At 43.0% G+C, this 22,078-nt stretch overlaps 2 protein-coding genes across 2 annotated transcripts; both read left to right on the top strand.

Annotated features, from left to right (window-relative positions):
• Positions 1-1,303: 1,303 nt before the first annotated feature.
• Positions 1,304-3,815, top strand: UBQLNL (ubiquilin like). Its single transcript, XM_002822114.5, has one exon. It carries the CDS (start codon positions 1,771-1,773, stop codon positions 3,121-3,123), a length of 1,353 nt encoding a protein of 450 aa, XP_002822160.3. The 5' UTR covers positions 1,304-1,770; the 3' UTR covers positions 3,124-3,815.
• Positions 3,816-8,374: 4,559 nt separating this feature from the next.
• Positions 8,375-11,221, top strand: UBQLN3 (ubiquilin 3). Its single transcript, XM_002822116.4, has 2 exons — positions 8,375-8,648; positions 8,929-11,221. The coding sequence occupies exon 2, from the start codon at positions 8,965-8,967 to the stop codon at positions 10,930-10,932; it is 1,968 nt and encodes a 655-aa protein (XP_002822162.3). The 5' UTR covers positions 8,375-8,648; positions 8,929-8,964; the 3' UTR covers positions 10,933-11,221.
• Positions 11,222-22,078: the final 10,857 nt, after the last annotated feature.

Here is a 22,078-nt window from a genome sequence, read left to right on the forward strand (position 1 = left end):
AGCTAAGAAAATGGTACCCTCTCCTTCTGATGCTTTGGCATCTCATATTCCTTTTTTCATAAATCCACCTCCTGGAACTCAAGAGTTCTGTGATCTAGAATTGTCAGTCTCAGGTTGGGAACATCTGATTCCAGTGCAGAAGCTGCAGGGAAGCTGGTCATTAGAGTAGGATATGAAATTTCTCTTTCTTATCTCCACCTTCCTGTGAGGTCCCTGGGGGAGAAAAGGGGCAAGATCTTGGTCTGGTAATCAATTTTTCATTGTCCTGGATCGATCACTTTTGAGTGCAATTGCAAGAGAATAGGCCTGAGTCTTGCTGTAGTAAGTTAGCAACTGGCAATATAGCATGATGAGGATCCGACGTGGGTGGTGCTGGGGGTCTAGATATTCTTAATAAAGAATCATTGGTTTGATAGCAGAAAGTCTCCTGGCCAACGGTCTGTCATCCCTTTGCCTGTCTTCAACACACTGGGAACATATGGACTCCAGCTTTTTGCTTGTTCCTTACCTGTCTGTGTGGTGCTCCTCCCTCTCCAGGCAGATGGATGGACTATGTAAAATCCAGACCCTGAAGGCTTCCTAGTCACACAGAAAATGCATACACTTTCATACATACATTCGATTAGACATATACATTCTCACTCATATAAACAATTATTTCCATCTGCATCTAAATAAAAACCAAACACAATTCTCCAAATTTACATGGGACCAAGAATCCAGCTTTTTAGTTGCCTGTGTTTGTCCCCTTAAGAATTTTACTAACCACCTCCTCTCCCACCTCTTGATTTACAGACGACATTCCCCTTTAATGCTTTGACATAAAGGTGGACACACAAGAGTGCGTTAGGACATTAAAACAAATCATTTTAAAACTTCTGTTATATTGACATGTAGAAGGGACCAAGTGATATGTGAATAAAAAGTATATTATAAAAAACAGCTAATTCACATTTAGTTTGGCATGTGCCTATGAAGAGCCTTCCTGGTTAGCCCTACTCCTGCTTCCTAGGACAGAGGAAAATTTTCCCCACCACGTGGGAGCACGATTAAATATAGAATCCCAAAATCTAGACTCTATATAAGGCCCAAATTTCCAGATCATTAAAAAAATTAATGAGCTCCTTCCTGTGGGAGAGACTGCATTCTTATAGGAATGTGGCTTTATCTATGGCTTCAGTAGACCTAACTTTTCATACAAGTCTAACATCCCTATAAGGAACATACACACAATATCACACAGAAACACACATCCCACATTAAAAAATATGTTTTTTATTTACTTTTTTGTTTTCTTACTAGTTCCATCCAGAGAACTTTGTCCGTGTTTTCTGGAAAATTATTTTATTTTATTGTAGAGCCCTGGACCCCTAAATATGTCCTCCTTCCCCAGCTGGCCCAGGGTGACTGCGAGGATAGAGTTGACATCACAATATCCCTTTTCTGAGGATTCATGCCCTCTGTTGGTGGGGTAGGAGGAGGGGTAGCCCTAGGAGAAGTCATCACCACTTTGTCCACCATGGGTGAAGTATGAATCAGTAGCTATGCCAGGCCTCAGCTGGGCCACATCTGGAGAACTGGGGTGAGGGCACAACATCACAAAATATCTGGCCCCAGCCTGGTCACTCATCCCTTTTTGGGCAACAAGGAAACTATCCTGTGGCCTGAGAGCACAATACCTGAGACAAAGGCCAGCAGAAACATTTGTCTGCCCTCACCCTTTCTGCCCCAGCTTCCACCTGCTCCCCATCTGCCCACCCACTAAAGTCCATGTCGCATGCCATCTCTCGAACATCCAGGATGTCCCAGAGTGGATGTCCTTCAGGTCTGCTGGCAGACAAAAATATCTCTTCAAGTGCCACTCGAGTGATAGTGAAGACTGCAGGCAACCAGAAAGACTTTATGGTAGCTGATGACATCTCGGTGAGGCAGTTGAAGGAGATGCTATCGGCTCACTTCCAATGCCAAATGGACCAACTAGTGCTGGTCCTCATGGGTTGCCTTCTCAAAGACCATGACACACTGAGCCAGAGGGGCATCATGGATGGCCACACCATCTACCTGGTCATCAAGTCCAAGCACGGCTCCAGATCTCTAGCCCATTCCTTCCAGGACCTGCCAACGAATGATCCTTGCCACCGGGACAGAAACACCAAAGGAAACAGCAGCAGGGTGCACCAACCAACTGGTATGAATCAAGCTCCAGTGGAACTGGCCCACTTTGTGGGGTGTGATGCGCCCAAAGTGCATACCCAAAACTTGGAAGTGAGCCACTCAGAGCTCAAAGCACAGATGCTGGAGAATCCTAGTATCCAGCGGCTTCTGTCCAACATGGAGTTCATGCGGCAGTTCATTTCAGAACATCTAGACATGCAACAATTGATGCGGCAGAACCCAGAAGTTTCCCACCTTCTTCTTGATAATTCTGAGATCCTATTGCAGACTCTGGAGCTGGCCAGGAACCTTGCTATGATCCAAGAGATAATGCAGATCCAACAACCTTCACAAAACCTTGAGTATCCACTGAACCCACAGCCATATCTGGGCTTAGAGACAATGCCAGGTGGGAATAATGCCCTGGGTCAGAACTATGCTGTTATCAATGATCAAATGCTGAACAGCATGCAAGATCCTTTTGGAGGAAACCCTTTCACAGCTCTCCTGGCAGGACAAGTGCTAGAACAAGTCCAGTCTTCACCCCCACCTCCACCACCATCACAGGAACAACGAGACCAGCTCACACAGCATCCTGCAACCCAAGTCATCTATAATAGCTCTGGTGGTTTATCTTCAAACACTTCAGCCAATGACACCCCTAACAAGGTCAACCACATTTCCAAAGCCAACACTGCTATGATCTCCACCAAGGGCCAGAGCCATATCTGTGCCACTCGGCAGCCAGCTGGGATACCAGCCTTACCTAGCATAGAGCTTATCCAGCAGCTTCAGGAAGAATACAAGGATGCCACTGTTTCTCTAAGTAGCTCCAGACAGACATTAGAGGGTGATCTCCAGCTGTCAGATGAGCAGACCAGCTCCCAGATCACAGGAGGCATGATGCAGTTGCTTGTGAACAACCCCTACTTGGTAGCTCAGATTATGTTGTTCATGAGTACGCCCTAGCTGAGTGAACAGTGGAGGCAGCAGCTGCCCACATTCCTGCAGCAGACACAGATTTCTGATCTGCTTAGTGCTTTAGCCAAACCTAAAGCATTCCAAGCAATATTGCAGATTGAGCAGGCCCTCCAGCTGCTGGCCACAGAGGCTCCTGTTCTTCTGCCTTGGGTTGCACCCTACCTATGGGGCCTGGGTTGGCTTCCTGCCCCCAGCTGCAGCTATTCTGACACAGTGCCCTGTTCCTGGAATGTTTCAGATACAGCTGAGCCCAAGGGACCTGAGTGCTGCCACCAGCCTGGAACAGTCCTGCAGAGGCTACAATCCCCGGATGGGGACCCTTCCCACCCTCTGCAAGCTCGTGAGACTCGTTTTAGCAAACAGATGGATTCTCTCCAGGCCATGAGATTTGGGAACTACCATGCCAATCTACAGGCACTCATTGCTACTGAAGGGGACACCAACGCTGCTATCCGCAAGCTCAAGAGATCCCAGAGATTCTAACCACCATGGCTACTTGTTTGCTTGCTACCTGCCTGCTGACCCACCTGACCATCTCATTTGCCTTTTTCACCTTTCCTGATGCTTGCAGCCAGGAGAAGTCCTGGAATAGGAGTTATCAACCAATGTGTCTTCTACTGAATAATAGATCATTGGCCATGGCTGAAACATCTGTCAATAAAATGGCTACTCTCACTTGCCGCGATCTGAGGTTTGGCTTTACTTCTTTTGCAAAAAAAAAGAAACAACTAGCTGTGTGATATTTTTGTCTCACCTACTATATGTACATTAACACACAAACCACATGCACGTATTAATATAGAGATAAAAATAATGTTTTTATCTCTAAAACATGAGCATTTTGAGCATGGTATATGAAACTTGAGCATGGTATATGAAACTGATTATTTTGAGCATGTCACCTTGGACAGATATGTGTATGTACACAAGCTAATATAGTAAAAAATTCATGGCTGGGCGCGGTGGCTCACGCCTGTAATTCCAGCACTTTGGGAGGCCGAGGTGGGCGGATCACGAGGTCAGGAGATCGAGACCATCCTGGCTAACACAGTGAAACCCCGTCTCTACTAGAAATACAAAAAATTAGCCGGGCGTGGTGGCGGGCACCTGTAGTCACAGCTACTGGGGAGGCTGATGCAGGAGAATGGCGTAAACCCCAGGGGGCAGAGCCTGCAGTGAGCCGAGATCGCGCCACTGCACTCCAGCCTGGAAGACAGTGAGACTCCGTCTCAAAAAAAATAAATAAATAAAAATAAATAAATAAAAAAATTCACATATACAGGCATATAGAGTCCACATACGAGTACACACAGCCATGTGCAAACACAGATGCAATTACCTAGAGACACATAAACAGACCCATATGTAGGGAAAACAATCATAACATGCTCAAACAGAAAGGTAAACATTTTACATAGATAGGCCCAGATATTTAGTCATAAAGACTGTCTGAATTTCTCAAACCCAAATTGTTCAAGTTTGAAACTGGAACAGGAATAATATGTGGGCCAGAGTGTGGTGAATTCACATATCAGCCAAGTCCCGGTGAATAGTTATCATCATAGGGGCCTCTTACTCGTTGATTTTGCCACCATTATAAGACGGTGATGGGCTGTCACTACTTTCTCTTTAGCACACAGAGATGCAGCTGCTGCCATCTCTACTGTATATCCCAGTCACCACAAATCCAGCCCTCCATGGGGCACAGCACCTTCCAAGAATATCATCTCCTTCAGTATATCTTATGTTTGTGGTTTACATTTTCCATGGTTGCCAATGCCCCACCTTTTTCTCTTTCTGCCTCACCTAGAGTATCCCGGCATGGCAGGATATGCAATTACTTGTGTTTTAATTATTCCATGATTAAATAATTTAATACACTTTTACCATAATAATTCAATGTTGTTTTAGGCATTGAAAAAATAGCAGTGAAAAATCAAAGATCCTTTATTTATTGACTTTACCTTCTTTTGTGGAGATACAAGTAATGTTAGGTGGTAAGTGCTGTGAAGAAAAATGAATCAGAATAAGATATTCTACATAGGGTGATGAGGGGAGGCCTCTCTGAAAAGGTGACATTTGAGCAGAAATCAGAAGTAACTAGGAGAACTGAACATGCAATTCACTGGGAGAAGGAAGATCCAGGGGCTGTCTGAAAGTGAAAGCCCCAAGGTAGCAGTATTCCTGCTATGTTTTAAGAATAACAAGGAGGTGATGTATCTGAAATGGACAAAAAGGAGCAGGGAATGGGGAGGAAGTCAGAGAGACTGTGAAAAGTTTTATAGGTCTGGTGAAAACTTTGGATTTTACTGTGAATGTAATAGTCACTGGTGAGTTTTGAGCAAAGAAATCAAGTAATTCAATTTATCAGTCTGGCTTCAGAGTGGAGAATGGACTGTGGTAGAGGAAAACCAGGGAAGCAGGGAAAGCAGTTAGGAGGCTTTTACAATAGAGCAGTTGAGAAACAGTAGTTACTAGGGTGGTAGCAGGGGAGGTGTTGAGAAGTAGATTCTGGACTCTAAAAGGGACCCATCCACAGAGATTTGTGTGCTCAACAGACCACCCCTTCTGAGCCCCAACATGGCCATCAGTAAGAGTGAAGGACGGGCCTACAAACTTCCAAGTGTTTCTAGAAAGCTCACTGCCAAAGACCCCTACTTCATGTCCACACCTACCAAAAAGATGTCTCAATAAATAAATTACAGTGAAAATGGATTTTTTACGTCCCGTTTAATATGATTAAGCTTCATACCCTCTTTGCTACAGCTTGCATAAAAAGCTCAAGCTATCCAGGTCATCTTTTTTATTTTCATCACAATATGCTCTGAAAATTCCTCACTTGACTCATTTTTCTACTCGTCACCAATTTTCCAGCCTTTTCATACTACCATTTGGAAGTTATAATTTAGCAATAGAAAAACCCACATATCTACAACCTTCTTTCTAAAGATGACTATACCTTTTTGCTATAATGGAGATCTGGATGTCCAGTGAAGATACTGCTTCTCCAGCAGTGGCTACATCTGTGTTTCCCTTGGACTTGGAAGTGGATAGATGTCATTCTTGCACCATCTTGCTGCTTCTCAGCCCAGTTTTCTGGCTCCAAGATTATTTCATGATCCATGAATATAATAATTGTGGCATAATACTTGCCTAGTTAACTCATCATGGTGATACTCAACTCTTCACCTAGTTTCTGTTTAGGCAAAGAAAAGCATACAACTGTGCTGACTAGTTTCATTTAAACTTACTACTAAAAGATTTAATTACCGTCTTAGTAGTCCTAATTGCATTTTCCCAGTCCAGTGATTCTCACCAGAATCGGCACCAGGGTCACCTGGAGGGTGTGTTAAAACACAGATTTCTGCCCGACATTCCAAGGGTGTTAGATTCAGTAGGTCTACTGTGGGGTTAAAATCTCTCATTTCTAATAAGTTTCCAGGTGATGCTAATGCTGTCAGTTTGGAGATCATACCTGGAAATCCACTATCCTAGTTAATTCACTACCTTATTGTTAGTCCAAACTGCACCATTTTGTAAACTTCCCACTATTTTGCAGACCTTGGTCAAAGTGAAACATTTCACAGGGGTTCAGGCTGTGAGAAACATCCTGCCTAACCACCTGACCACAGGGTGGACAAAGGCCCAAATAAAGTAACATCCCTATCATATCTTGCTGCGCAAAGGTCCATTGAACACCACGATGACATCTTACAGAAACAAGGACCAAAACACCTCATCATGAGAACATCTTATCAATATCCTGCCAGGCAGCAAGCCATACTGCCCAGATCCCTCCCTCCCATACCTATAAATTACCCCAGCCTGTAAGCAGTGGTGGGCTCTGGCATTAGGCTGGTCCCACACTTCTCTAGGTTTTATGCTAGACATAAAGCCTGCATTTGCTGTGTGTGTGTGTGTCTTTCTTTAACCCTTGCCTTCCCTTCAAAACCTAACACTTATTCTTTCAGATGATCAATTCATATCTTGTTTTCTTTTCTCAAATCTTCAATATCCATTTCTTATTCTAAATCTTAAAGTTGTGCTTATTTCAACAAGAAAGACAGTAATAATCAGAAGGGACTTCTACCTGTGTCTACCATGAAATCAACAAACTAGCTTACATCTGTCCCAATACACTCTGCGTCCCATTCATTCTGCTATCATGAATAAACTTCATATTCCTAAATCAAGCTCTCCACATGGGTGCTTGCTCCCAATCTCTCTAACTTACCTATTCAAGAACTTAATAGTTTTCCCTTTCTCATGCATCAATTTTTTCTACTCATTGGATTGTTTCCATCAGAATATAAACATCATTACATTAGTCTTAAGAAAAAAAATCTAAAAAGCCTTTAACCCCACATCCCCACATAGCCGTCATCCCCTTTCTTGCATTTAAAATGCCCTTACTGGATCTACTTTTTCCCAAACCATTTGCTTTTAAACACACTCTAATCAGGCTTCCTGCCTCTACTATCCTTCCAAAGCTAGTCTCATCATGGTCTCCAATTCTTTATTTTTTCAAATCCAGTGGCCAATTCTCAATCCTTATCCTCCTGACCTAGCAGCATCATTTGACATGATTGGTTACTCTCTCCTTTTTGAAACTCTTCTTCCTTTGGCCTTTCTCTTCTCTCTCTCTTTTTTTCTACCTTACTCTTTTATTTTTTCTCAGTTTCCTTTGCCAAATTCTTCTGATCTTCCAGATTTCTAAATGTTATAGAGCCACATAACTCAGATTTTAAAATCTCTATCATTTTGCCTGTATGCACTAACTAGCTAATCTAAACCAGTCCATAATGTTAAAGTACCCTTTGAATGCTAATAAACTGTGGACTTATAATATTCAACTACCATACTACATCTCCATTTGTATGTAAAATAGGCAACTCAAATGTATGTAAAACTGTTTAACAACCTGCTAATTTAGAGAAAATGCTTATTCCCAATCTTTGTTTTAGTAAATATTCAATCCTTTGAGTTCCTTTGGGGATAACAATTTCTTTTAAAGTAAAAAAAAAGTTATGTCATGCTTGACTCCTCCCTTATACCCAAATCCTATCCATCAGCGAATCAATACTTTGAAAATACATAAACAATTCATGGTTAATGTTGAACAAGACAGCAAACTGGGACATAGGATACCAGGAAGAAGCCCCTGGACCAGGAAGTAGCTGAATGTGGGTCTGAATGGAGACAGAGAGGACTGAGAGAGGTTTTATAATGTTCCAATCCCAGTCTGAGCCTCCACAGAAGTCTCCACAGGAAGGCACTTGAGGTGGAGGAAGTAGAAGTGGTAAAAGATGGGAGGGCAAGAGCTCCCAGGGATCCAGAGCTCCTTAGAGAAGTCTCAAGAATCCTCTGTGTGAGGCTGTGATGTCAGCACTGAGGTCACAGAAGGGACCTGATAGTGCAGGTTCTGGCCCAGAAGGCCTCAGGGGTGGCTGTGTAGCAAGATGAGGGAGGTTTGGAGCCCTGCATAAAGAGAAGGACGGGACCACAGCTGACTGGTATGTACACCCCAGCCTGGGCCCTTCTTTCTACCTTTGTCCCTGTATTCATCAACTACAGACCTCTTTCCCAGGGCCCTGCATTTCCCTCCCCTGACTCCAACATATCTCAATCCCACAATCCTCCTAAAGCATCCTGCCCCAGAAACCTCATGGCCCCTTTCGTGTAGACCCTGCAGCTTTCCCTATCCTGATATTAAAGCACATTTTCATGCTCACCCTTCCTACTTTTGCCATTGCCTGAAAGAATGATCTTGGTCTCCCATCCCCATGCCCCTAGCTGTGTCCCCACAGACCTGGGCCTCCTGCTGCCACCATGGCCAAAGGTGGAGAAGCCCTGCCACAGGGCAGCCCAGCACCAGTCCAGGATCCCCACCTCATCAAGGTGACAGTGAAGACGCCCAAAGACAAGGAGGATTTCTCAGTTACAGACACATGCACCATCCAGCAGCTGAAGGAAGAGATATCTCAGCGCTTTAAGGCCCACCCTGATCAGCTTGTTCTAATCTTTGCTGGCAAAATCCTCAAGGATCCTGACTCACTGGCACAATGTGGAGTGCGAGATGGCCTCACTGTCCACCTGGTCATCAAGATGCAGCGCTGTGCCATGGGCAATGAGTGCCCAGCTGCCTCTGTGCCTACCCAGGGCCCAAGTCCTGGATCACTCCCTCAGCCAAGCTCCATTTACCCAGCAGATGGGCCCCCTGCCTTTAGCTTAGGTCTCCTCACAGGCCTCAGTGGGCTGGGCTTGGCCTATTGTGGCTTCCCTGACCAGCCAAGCTCACTAATGCGGCAGCATGTGTCTGTGCCTGAGTTTGTGGCTCAGCTCATTGATGACCCCTTCATCCAGGGTCTGCTGTCCAACACAGGCCTAGTACGCCAGCTGGTTCTTGACAACCCCCATATGCAGCAGCTGATCCAGCACAACCCTGAGATTGGGCATATTCTCAACAACCCTGAAATTATGCGGCAGACACTGGAGTTTTTACGTAACCCTGCCATGATGCAGGAGATGATACGTAGCCAGGACCGGGTGCTCAGTAACTTGGAAAGCATTCCTGGTGGCTACAATGTGCTTCGCACTATGTACACAGATATTATGGACCCAATGCTTAATGCAGTCCAGGAGCAGTTTGGTGGCAATCCCTTTGCCACTGCCACTGCTGATAATGCCACCACTACCACCAGCCAACCTTCAAGGATGGAGAATTGTGACCCTCTCCCCAACCCCTGGACTTCTACACATGGAGGCTCAGGTAGCAGGCAAGGAAGGCAGGATGGGGATCAGGATACACCTGACATTAGAAATAGGTTTCCAAACTTTCTGGGTATTATCGGGCTCTATGACTATCTCCAGCAATTACACGAGAACCCCCAGTCCCTAGGAACTTATCTACAGGGGACTGCATCTGCCCTAAGCCAAAGCCAGGAACCACCACCACCAGTAAACAGAGTTCCCCCATCGTCACCCTCATCTCAGGAGCCTGGGTCAGGCCAGCCCCTCCCCAAGGAGTCAGTAGCAATCAAGGGAAGGTCCTCCTGCCCAGCTTTCCTGAGATACCCCACAGAGAACAGTACTGGACAAGGTGGAGACCAAGATGGTGCAGGGAAAAGCTCTACTGGACATAGCACAAACTTGCCTGATCTTGTCTCGGGGCTGGGAGATTCTGCCAACAGGGTTCCATTTGCTCCCTTATCCTCTTCCCCCACGGCAGCCATTCCTGGAATCCCTGAGCCTCCCTGGCTGCCATCCCCAGCTTATCCAAGATCTCTGAGGCCAGATGGCATGAATCCGGCTCCACAGTTACAGGATGAGATACAACCACAGCTGCCACTGCTGATGCACCTTCAGGCAGCCATGGCAAACCCCCGTGCCCTGCAAGCCCTGCGGCAGATTGAGCAGGGTCTGCAGGTCCTAGCTACTGAAGCACCACGCCTCCTACTCTGGTTCATGCCTTGCCTAGCAGGGATGGGTAGTGTGGCAGGAGGTATAGAGTCTAGAGAAGATCCCCTTATGTCTGAGGATCCTCTCCCAAATCCACCTCCTGAGGTGTTCCCAGCACTGGACTCTGCAGAGCTGGGCTTCCATTCCCCTCCCTTTCTCCATATGCTGCAAGATTTAGTTAGTACAAATCCCCAGCAGCTGCAGCCTGAGGCTCACTTTCAGGTGCAGCTGGAGCAACTGCGGTCCATGGGCTTTCTGAATCGTGAAGCCAATCTTCAGGCCCTCATTGCTACGGGGGGCGACGTGGATGCTGCTGTGGAGAAGCTGAGACAGTCGTAGGAGCCTTAGTCATTCAGAGCATACGTTTTCCTCTGTGCCTTTTCCCCATATCCTATTTCCCTAGCTCTCCCATTTTTGAATACATCTGCATTATAAACCAAATTTACTATGATGCCCTTTACTGTGGAGGCAATGTTGTTCCAGAGTCAACGAGGAAGACTAATGGCCAAAACAGTGGAGGTGCTGTGTGTGAGTCAACCACTTGTACCACTATACCATCGGGGGGCCCCGGTCTGAGCTCTGCTTATGCCTATCTTGAGATGCAATTACACCCAATTTCCAATGTGAACTCTTGCCTGAGTCTCATTCATGTGGGCTATGAGAAAAAGGATGGATATGGGAGAAGAAGTAGTGATAAGGGCTGTCTCTACATGGATGGAAGGACTTGGAGGGAAACTAAAAGATCTGAAGTTAGAAGACTCACAGATATGAAGAACAGAGGAGGAAATGTTGCTGCAACATTTTGAAGGTCGAGGCCTGCAACTTTCCCAGTGTTCTTTCAGCGTTTCTTCAGATTTTGTGTCCTGTAGTAGCTGCTATCAGGTGCTCTGGTTTTCCGAGCTCCCTACCACTAGCCTGACTGAAAAGTGGGTATAGTTTCTTATTTTTATTTCCCCTGAAGACTATCCCCCAAGTGGCTTTCACTTCCAGGATTTGATGCTGATCTCTAAGCAGATACAGATAGAGCAGCAAAGGAGTCAGGGTGACTTCTCAGATTCCTGAATCTCACTGACTTTATACAGTCCCTTGTAGCCAGATCCAGAGAGTTAATTTTTTGCAACTTCAAGCTCAAAATTGAAGACCTACTCTGTGTATAGCATTTTGCTAGCTATTAGGAATTCAATATGAGCAAAAGAGTTTTACTCACTGCCCTGCCTCAATGAATTTATGATCTTACAGCAAGAATTGTGCAAATTGTGACTATATAATTCGCATTATATATAATTACAAACTATGAGAAATGGTGTAAAGAAAAAGATGAGGAGCTGTGAAATAGCATGAACAGGGTCTTGATCTAGTCTGGGGAGACAGAAAAGGCTTCTGTGAGTGTGTACTGCAAACTAGAATCCAAAAAGTGGTAAGAATTAAGTAGGTAAAGCTTTCAAGGAGGAGGGAGGAGCTTTCCTGCAGAAGAGCTATTATGTACAAAGGCACTGAGGTAGTAGGTGCATAACACATAGAAGATGCCCTTGGGGTCTCAGACTAGATCCTTGTTTGCATTCAAGGATGCTTTCCATTAACCATGTACTTCTAGGGTAAAAGTGTTACAATTCATAAATCAAGCCAGTAAATAATGCCTTCCAGTCCATATGCACATAAATCTGTCAGGTAAACCCACTGTAGAGAAACGCAAAAACACACAATGTACATCCACTTAAATACATCTTCACATGGGTATATTCTATGTACATATGTACAAGCATACATGCAAAACACAGTCTGTTAAATCAGAGTTTCATCGCAAAATGGAAGTGTAAACATAAGAAATATTCACATTATATTCCTATCAAGGAAGTAAAGAGGTCTTGATGGGGGATACCTAAAAGTGGCTGTGGTGTGTGTTTAGATGTCAGAGACTCAGTACTGGGAGAGAGGGAACCTCTACTTGGAGCTCAGGATATTTTGATCAGCCTGTGTAACTTAGAGCTGCTAGCACAAGGCTTAAAGGAGATAAAAGCAGCCTTTGGGAAAACATTTATTCTAGCGATTTAGGTTTCAATGTTTAGGTGGAGCACAAGGCTCCTGATATAATTTGGCTCTGTGGCCCCACCCAAATCTCATCTTGTAGCTTCCATAATTCCCACGTGTTGTGGGAGGGACCTGGTGTGAGATGATTGAATCATGGGGGCGGGTCTTTCCCATGCTGTTCTCGTGACAGTGAATGGGTCTCACGAGATCTGATGGTTTTAAAAACCAGAGTTGCTCTGCACAAGCTCTCTTTTGGCCTGCTGCCATTCCAGTAGGATGTGACTTGCTTCTCCCGGCCATGGTTGTGAGGCCTCCCCGGCTATGTGGAACTGTAAGTCCGGTAAACCTCTTTCTTTTATAAATTGCCCAGTCTCAGGTATATCTTTATTAGGATCGTGAAAACGGACAAATACAGCTTCAATTTCCCCTCACTCCACTCCCCATTATGGGATGGTTTTTGTCCAGATTAAAGAAAAACCTATTGTTTATGGTGGTGCTAGGGGAAATGAAGAGGAAAGTCTTGCCTCTCCATTTTCTCCAGTTCATAAGGCGAGTTCTCTGGGTCTGCCTCTGACTGGGGAAGATATACATTGAACCCCAAATTTCCATCCTTGGAAGTCCAGATAGGTCTGAGGAAAAAAACTAAAAACCTAATAGAAATGTTACTGCATTTATCTGCCTTCCATCTGAGCCAAAAAAACCCGAGGGTCATATGAAGTTAAGCCCTGTTAATTGGAAGGCCTGGTGGGTCTGAGGAAGAAAGAAAAAAGAGAAAACAAAACAAAACAAAACGAAAAAACACCTAATGGGAAGAAATGTTACCGTTTTTATCTGCCTTCCATCTGGGCCAAAGAAAGCCTGAGGCTCATTTGAAGTTAAGCCCTGCTCATCAGGGAAGACAACAGGTGAATTGGGTCTAAGAGTCTTAGCTAGGGAGAAGAGTGTTCATTTAGTGGATGATTCTCTTGCCATAACCTCTTAGAGCCCTTCACAATTGACTGGGTACTTGGAATCCTTGCTCTAGCTTCATCAAAGAGTAAACTCATCAGCCTCATGCCTGGCTCCAAGGCGGTGAATCCAGGAGGAGGAGGCTTCTGGGGCAGGGAGGGTCACTGTCTTCTACCTAGCAGCTAAGGTAGGGCCTGGTACGTGGAAAATGTGCAATCAATGATTGAAGGAGTGTTAAACAATGAGTGACTAAGTTAGCAAACAAATGAGAAAGTGATTAGGGACACTGGATAGATACAAATCAAAGATGTCACAGGACCAGAGCTTGTGCTTGGGAAAATAAAGGCTATGAGAATTTTAGGGGGAGGAGGCCCCTGCAGGCTGATGTTGCTGAAAGAGCAGGCCTCCTAGGACTTCCCATCTGCTGTCCCTGTTCTTATACTCTATCAGCCATGGCCCAAGATCAAATCTGGGTTGTGGAAGGACAGGACAAGGGGGTTATACAGATGGCAAAGAGAAGATAGAGTCACAGAGTTTTGATCATGCTGGGCCTACTGCCTGGCCCTTTCCAAAGAAATTGTACTCTTTCTTCAGACCAAGAGATTTGCTAGAAAGCAGAAAAACAAACCGTGGTAAAGTCTGCAGTACTGAGAGCTGATTTGGATAACAATTAGCCAGGAAAGTAGACAGCAGTTAAGGAGAAAGGTATCCAAACAATAAAAAGTGCTTTTAAGCATCAGTGTTATTTCTTTTTCTTTCTTTAAAAAAAAAAAAAAACTAATATCTTCATCATAAACACATGCCCATATTTTTTTCTATATGTTTTAGGGCTTCATTACTTTTATTTATTTAATATTAATAATAGCTAACACTTATTGAGGCTTTACTATATGTCAGGCTCTGTTCCAAGCTTTTTACATCGGATTCCACACGATAGTCCTTTAGTGCAGATATTAGGAGTATCCCTAGTTTATAGATGAGGGCAGCTGAGGCAAATGAAGAGGGGAAGTACATCACTTAAAGCTATAAAGCACTTGATATTACAGCCAGGATTAGACAGTCTGATTCCAGAGCCCATACTCTTAATCACTGCAATAAATCAAGTTAATTTATGCTTTAATCCATTTAATTTATGCTTTAATCCTTACCCCTCAAAAAGTAGAGCAGGGCAGAATTTGTGATATTGAAATTTTTACCCCCCTGAATTCTGCGAGTATCTACACTAGACTGAAATGTCGTCATTACCATAGCCTATATATGCGTAGATGTTTTTGTTTCTTTGCTTTTTATTTTATCTAATACTACACTTCCTCATTTATTTTAACTTTGAAATATTTAATGACAAAAAGAATAATGCCTGACATTGCAAAATACCATTGGCTAATTTTGTGTATTTTTCCAAGTACACTGTATAACAGATGTCAAATTTCAGAAAAGGCCAAATGAGATTTTGATTGGCCTTCTATTATAAATTGGAGCATGTTGAGAAATTGCAATAGGCAGTCTTTCCTTTTAAAATAGGGAATATTTCTATTTAAACTTTATTTCTTTGTAAAAAAAAATAGTTTCTTCAAGTAAGTTTTACACATTTGGGTTTCTTTACACATGACATTTTTTGATTGTTATTTTGAATGACAATTTTTTCATTATATTTTCTGGGTGAATTAGACTGTGATGAAACTGTGCTATTACCTGTTACTGTATTATTGCTTCAGATCTTTTTTAATAGATGCTCATGTAATCGAGTGTATGCGTCTTTGATAAATAGTTACAAAGCCGCTACTCTTCTAATAATTTGTATGTATGTAAGTTGTACATAAGATAGGTAAAATAAGAATATAGAAAAATTCACTACCCAGACAGCACTACCAATACCATGATGTTTGTACTTTTATATATTTTAATACAACTATGATTGTACTGTACATAGTTTCATAACCTACCTTTTTAACTTGGTAATATATCATGAATTTTTCCAAGTTATTAATTACCCTTTGACACTCACAGTTCAATAAACATTTCCTGCACATATTATATGTAAGAAATGATGTTTGGTGCTAGGAATACAATGGTGAACAAGATTAGATATGTTTCCTGCCCTAAGGAGTTTAAAATATAGTAGCAATAACAGATTTCAGTTAACTCTTACAGAGATCTCACGGAAAACTAGGCACTGTTCTATAGCCTTTGCATATATTCGTTTAATTCTTACAAAAACCCTGCAAAGTAGGCTCTATAATTAAACCTATTTTTACAGGTAAGTAAACTAAGGCATAAGAAGGTAAAGTGTCTAGTCCAAGATTAGGTAGCAAGTGAATGGTTGAGCTGGATTGGAATTTGAACCAGTCTTTCTAGAGACCACATTCTTCACTCTTATCCTGTATCATTTTCTATTACATAAATGATTATTGATTTATAATTATAACAAGTTTCATGCAGGAAGTAAAGGTATTTTGCTAGTGCATATGGCAGGAGGAGGGATGTATTTTTAGGATAGTCAGAATCTCTCTGGAGGAAGTATTTATACAGAGATTTGAAAGGTAAAAGGAAGCCAGACATTCAAAGAGCTAGGGGAAAAATGTCTCGTGCAAAGGAGAAAGGATAAAAGAGAATCCTGATTTTGACTGGAGCTCGATACATTCATGGAAAAATTAAAGAAGGCCAGTGGGTCTGGAGTACAGAGAATGAAAGGGAGAGTGCTTCAAGGTGACATGGGAAAGACAGGTGAGTGCAAGGTCAAGAAGACTTTGTCACCCATGCAGAGACATTCATTCTCAACTTACACAGAGAATGAATGTGAGAGGGTGACAAGCGGAGAAGCGGAGCCAATCTGAAGACCCCTGTAGTCATTCAAGTGAGAGATGGTATTGGCTTAGAATAGGGTTCTTGACATGTGTGTATGACAAGAAGTGGACAACTGAGAACATATTTTGGAGATAGAATTTACAAAGCTTTCTGATGAGATTAAATGTGCAAGATTAAAGTAATGGAGAAATTCACTCACAGGTGGTAGTTGAACAACGAGAACACATGGACACAGGGCGGGGAACATCACACACCGGGCCTGTCGGGGGTTGGGGGCGCTGGGGGAGGGATAGCAGTAGGAGAAATACCTAATGTAAATGACCAGTTCATGGGTGCAGCAAACCAACATGGAACATGTATACCTATGTAACAAACCCGCACGTTGTGCACATGTACCCTAGAACTTAAAGTATAATAATAAACAGGGAGAAATTAATAAGCAAAGAAGAAAATATCACACAATGGTAAATTCTATGCATATAATCAAAATATAGTGTTAGGATAGTGAATTAGTGAGAAAGTGATCTGAATAATTAAAAGGGACAATCTTGTTATAAAGTCTTAGGGAACAGCTACTGTGGCAGCCTTAAGGGTAAGTTGGGCACTTGGTGTGTTCTAGAAGGAGAAGGCAAGCCAGTGTGGTCAAGCTTCTTAGACAAGAGGAAAATTATCAGCAAGAGGAAGTCAAGGAAACAGGCAGGAGTCCAACTATGTGAAGCTTTAGAGCTAGTCAAGGAACTTGGATTTTATCCTAAGTATAATAAGAAGGTAACTTTTGCTACTCCCATCAGGATTTTTATCTGATTTATTTAAATAAACTTTTAAGACTATCATAAGCCACATTTAGCCCGAATCTACTCAAAGGACACAGGAAACAAAGCAAAAATCACCAGTAGGGAAGAATCAGGCATTCCTCATTTGGTGGGAGTTCTTATTGTAGCCCAGGCATAGGTTAGTATAGCCACCCAGAAGTCATCTTCTCCCAGGTATAAGGAGTCAAAGTCTGTATCAGGCAAGTCAGAGAGAGGCTGCAGGTTAAGTCCTGGTGCCCCACAGTAGCTAATATGCTTTTCAGCCCTTCATACACCTATGTTCTAGACTCTGCAAGAAATGCCTTATTATAATTTCCCCAAACTCAGGGCTGCCCAAAGTATGGAATCTCCAACAGGTATTTATGATTCATTATAACTTCTTCCCATTCAGACAAGTTTGCCAATCAAGGGTCATTTCTATCACAGGCAATCCTGCCTAGTGTCAACCTAAAATAATGGCAGAGAGACAAGCTTCCCAAATAAATTAGTTTGTTCAGGAATAAACAGGACTATAACCTGGGATATGCATGCTATGACAGATCATAGGCATATTCAAGGAGGTGGAGGCAAGGGGAAACTTTTAAAGGCAAAAAGGCGAAATATATGAAGGTTGTTTTGAAACAAAAGTTCATTAGTCATAGGGGCTTCCCACAGGTGGTGACATGTGCATTGACCATAGCTAGGAGTCGGTCTTCATAGAAGTGACATGACTACAGGGTTGTGGTTTAGTAAAGCTACTTGCAAGGCCACAATTAGGACTGTCTATTACTGGAAAGATGTCCTTGTCGAAGTGGCTTAATTGCAAGGTGTGGTTTTGGCAGAGTCTCTTATGACAGTTCTTGTTATCAGGCAAATATACATGAGGACCCTCTTTTATGAAGGTCCCAAACTAAATGGACCTTCTGGCTCCATTTAGTTTGATTTTGACATGAATGACTCCATTTTGGTACTGACAGTTTTCACACTAGCAATATAGTTGGTATTTTACAGTTGTCTGTTTTTCAGGGAAACAGAGCCAGTAAGTTTAACTGAAAATCAGATTCTCATGCAACAGAGGAGTTTTGTTAACCCTTTTACTTATATACTTCAGATCACATAGGGCACTATGGTCTGAGATACATATTAGTGAGCGTGGTGATTTAGAATGGTTTCAAGTGGCTTTCAGTTGGGTTTACTACTGCAAGAGCAAAGAAGCAGGGCAAAAGATATGTGAAATTAAATACACAGAAGAGTAGGTGGGCATAGATCCTCATTGCTTCCATAATTCTCACAAAGGTGCACATAATTTGGTCACTGAGTCCTTTGCAAAATGGTCTAGCAGGTCAAAGGTCCAGGATTGTGAGCTCACTGTCTCTTATACCACTAGGCTAGGCAGGGATCACATCAGCACTCTAGAGCCTATTTGCCAAAATAAAAGGCAATTCTTTGCAGAGTAGATTACATATTCCATGTTCTCATTACTATATTATCAGGACCATGGTAGTCCTAGTCACAGATGGGAATTTAATTAAGATAATGGAATGAACTCATTTCCCTTGGCTGTTAAGTTGGCAGTTGGTGGTGAGGGTAAGAGTGGAAGCCGACAAGCTAGTACTGGGATCTGCACAAGTCCGGGGAAGAGATTGTTTAGACTTGCGTCATAATAGTACTGATAGGGTGATAGATTCAGGACATATTTTTAAGGCTTGGTAGAAAGGGCTTGCTGATGGAATTAACATGGGACAGAAGGCTTTTGACTTGTGTAGTTAAGAGGATAGTGGCCTTTAAGAAGGAGAATAACTGGAGGAAGAGGCTTTTCAGAGGAATATAAAAAATACTGTTTTGACCCTGCTAGTTGAGGTCCCTGTTAGACTTCAAGTGGAGATGACAAATTTAAGTTCTGGGCATATTCAGAGGAATATAAAAAATACTGGATTATTTGTCTAACCCAGAGATGTAGAGTTGCTGCTCCTAAGCATGTATGGGTGTTACTGAAAGCCATGAATGATATCATCCAGGTCTACTGTGCAGACAGAAACAAGAGTGGGGCCCATAGCTGATCCAAATTTATTAATCCTGTTTTCATAAATTCACAGAAATAGAATTATTCACAGAAATAGGTCAAAGAGACCTATTCACAGAAATAGGTCAAAGAGTAACCAAAGGCTTGAGCTTAACAATTTAAATGCTATTTTGAATGGCTGTACTATCATATCTCCACATTAAAACAGGATAGGGAGGCACTGGGGCCAATTTTTCATAGACATCATTTAAGAAAACCTAGGTCAGAAGGTCAAGCAGTTGAACTTTGTGCCCTGTCAGCCCTAATTTCCCTGTCAACTTGAACTTCATTCTAGAAGTTCAGTCCCTGCCTTTGCAGCCTTTTACTTTCTTGGAAAGTTTTATGTTCAAATGTGTCCCATGTCGGAATAATAGCTCCCTGACCTGTGGGACAATCTATGATTAATGCATCCCAGGAGAGTACATGCCCTTCATCTGGCTTCCAGCCCTTATTGAATGGGGGTAAGATTGAAAATTTATAAAGATAGGATAAGGCCTATGGCAAAATGGAAATTCATTTAGAGGCTTATTAGCCAGGCTGGAATTTTAAAAGGAGATTTTTCAGGAGATCATTATGTTTGTCTATTAAATCAGTTACCTGGGACCTGTCAGGAACACAAAAGTTCCATTGAATGCCTCTCCCAAGGACCCAGCATGCATGGTGTATCTTAAGAAGTAAAGGGTGTATCTTGGTTACAATTAGTAATGTCTGTAACTCTGAAGGGAATGAGGGTTTTGGCAAGGCCTTGTATTGTGACCTTGGTATATGAGGAGATATACTAAAACTAATATCATTTTGACTTACATTTTGGGTATATTCGCGAGCAAGAGATTCTAATATGTTGATTTTTTTTTTTTTTTTTACCTTGAAGAAGACAGTTTGTATGTAATGGCCCAATAATTTATAATACATATGAAGATGGGACCACTTGTTGGCCAGGGCATCCAGTGTTAAGGCGACTGCCTTAATATTAAGTGTGATGTTTCTTGGGTCCTGTCCTTTGTTAGGGACATCCTGGCTAATGGATGGAAAGCAGCAACATTCCACTAAGCTCTATCACCTGTCATGGTTAGCAGTGCCATTACCATAGTCCAGGAACTACCACTGCTGTTCACTCAGTTAATCCCAAGGATCACCAAAGATAGCTAAGGGGTTTAGGGAAGGGTGACCTCCTCCAGCACCATGGCATTTGGCAAGGAACTGAGAACAGGGGGGGCTACCTCTTCTGCTGGTGGAATATCCTATAGGGCTCAAGTTTGGTTCCATACTGTCTTAGGGAGGCCTCAGTAGCTGTGCCAACATTGTGAAGGTTAGTTTTTAAAACCCAAAACATAATGGGCAGGTGGGAGTGGAAGACCACAGGCTAAGAGTTTGTAACAGCCCCTATTTCCTGGAGAGTCCAGTAGGTAGCCAGTCATTAGTTGTTTCCTGCCATTAATCAACGTGTCAAATGCATTTCCTTGGAAGAGGATACTATGAATGTGATGTCATACCTATGCTCCTGGAGAAAGGTGTGTATAGTTAAGAGCCTCTCTGCTAAGACTGTGTTTGATGGCAAAGCTGCTGAGAAACTCCATGGGTAGCTGGCAAAAGGTGTATTGAGTTCTTTTGAAGGTGGAGGCAAATGTGGTGAGAGATTGTTAAAATAGGAGTTTAGGAGTTTAGCCACCTGTAGTTGTCTTTATGTTCTGTCTTTGACTGATAAGAGAAAAAGGAAGGGACCCAGTGTCTCCAGGCAGCAACCTTAACCACAGGATACTCAGTCCTTCTACCCCTCAACTTGTTTTTTATTTTTAATCTCTATTTTCTTTGAATGCTTACCTGAGGAGATCCTGGTAGTCCCAAGCGTTCTGATGGACACCCTCTCTAGAGTGTCCCAATCAACCTTAGAGAGCCTGGGGGTCTACATCAGCAATAGTGGACTCAATTTTGTCTTTTAAATTATTTATTTTTTGACAATTTATTTATTTATTTTGAGACGGCGTCTTGCTCTGTCACCCAGGCTGGAGTGCAATGGAGCGATCTCAGCTCACTGCAACCTCTGCCTCCCAGGTGCAAGTGATTCTCCTGCCTCAGCCTCCGGAGTAGCTGGGATTACAGGCCTGCACTAATTTTTGTATTTTTAGCAGAGACGGGCTTTCACCATGTTGGTCAGGCTTTAAGGAAGAGATTATTAACATGTCAATATGTACCAGCACTTAAAAGTACTCAACGCATTTACCAGGTGAAGTGTAATTTACAAAGAGCTGAGAAACATCTTCAAGTGTCTTAGGGGAAACAAGATCAAAGAGTTCCTTCCCCTCTCTTTCCTTTTCTCTCTCTCTCTTTTTTTTTTTTTTTTTTTAACATTGATTCACCGTCCTCTGTGGATGGGATCTGTGATAGCCCATGGGGTTGGGGACCAATGAGCAATGGCTACAAGGATGCAGCAGAGAAGGTGCCACTGGTCCCAGCAGCATCGACTCTAATGAAGTGCTGTCTAGGACTATCCTCGGGAGGAGGACCATTTGACTCTTGGAGGGAGGAGAGTGAATTATCTTCTCCCAAGTGCTATTGAGAGCAGGCAGCATCACGTATGTCTACTGCAGCCTACTGGCTCCCTCAGCTTTCCAGCTATCATTCAGCAACATACACACCCATGACTCTATGATGGGGGAAACTCCACTTCTAGTGTCAGGGGATATCCCTCAAATTATAATCACTCAAAGGCGCACTGAAAAACAGCCAAGTCACATGGCCAATTCAAAAGAGGCTCCCCCTCTTGCTGGGATCAAGTTGGAATGCAGTATCCTGGAGTGTGTTATCGGGATTGGGACAGGATCGAGACTTTAGGAAGGGGATTCTTGGCAGT

Source organism: Pongo abelii, chromosome 9, assembly GCF_028885655.2.
Source record: "Pongo abelii isolate AG06213 chromosome 9, NHGRI_mPonAbe1-v2.0_pri, whole genome shotgun sequence".
Classification (NCBI taxonomy): Eukaryota; Metazoa; Chordata; class Mammalia; order Primates; family Hominidae; genus Pongo; species Pongo abelii.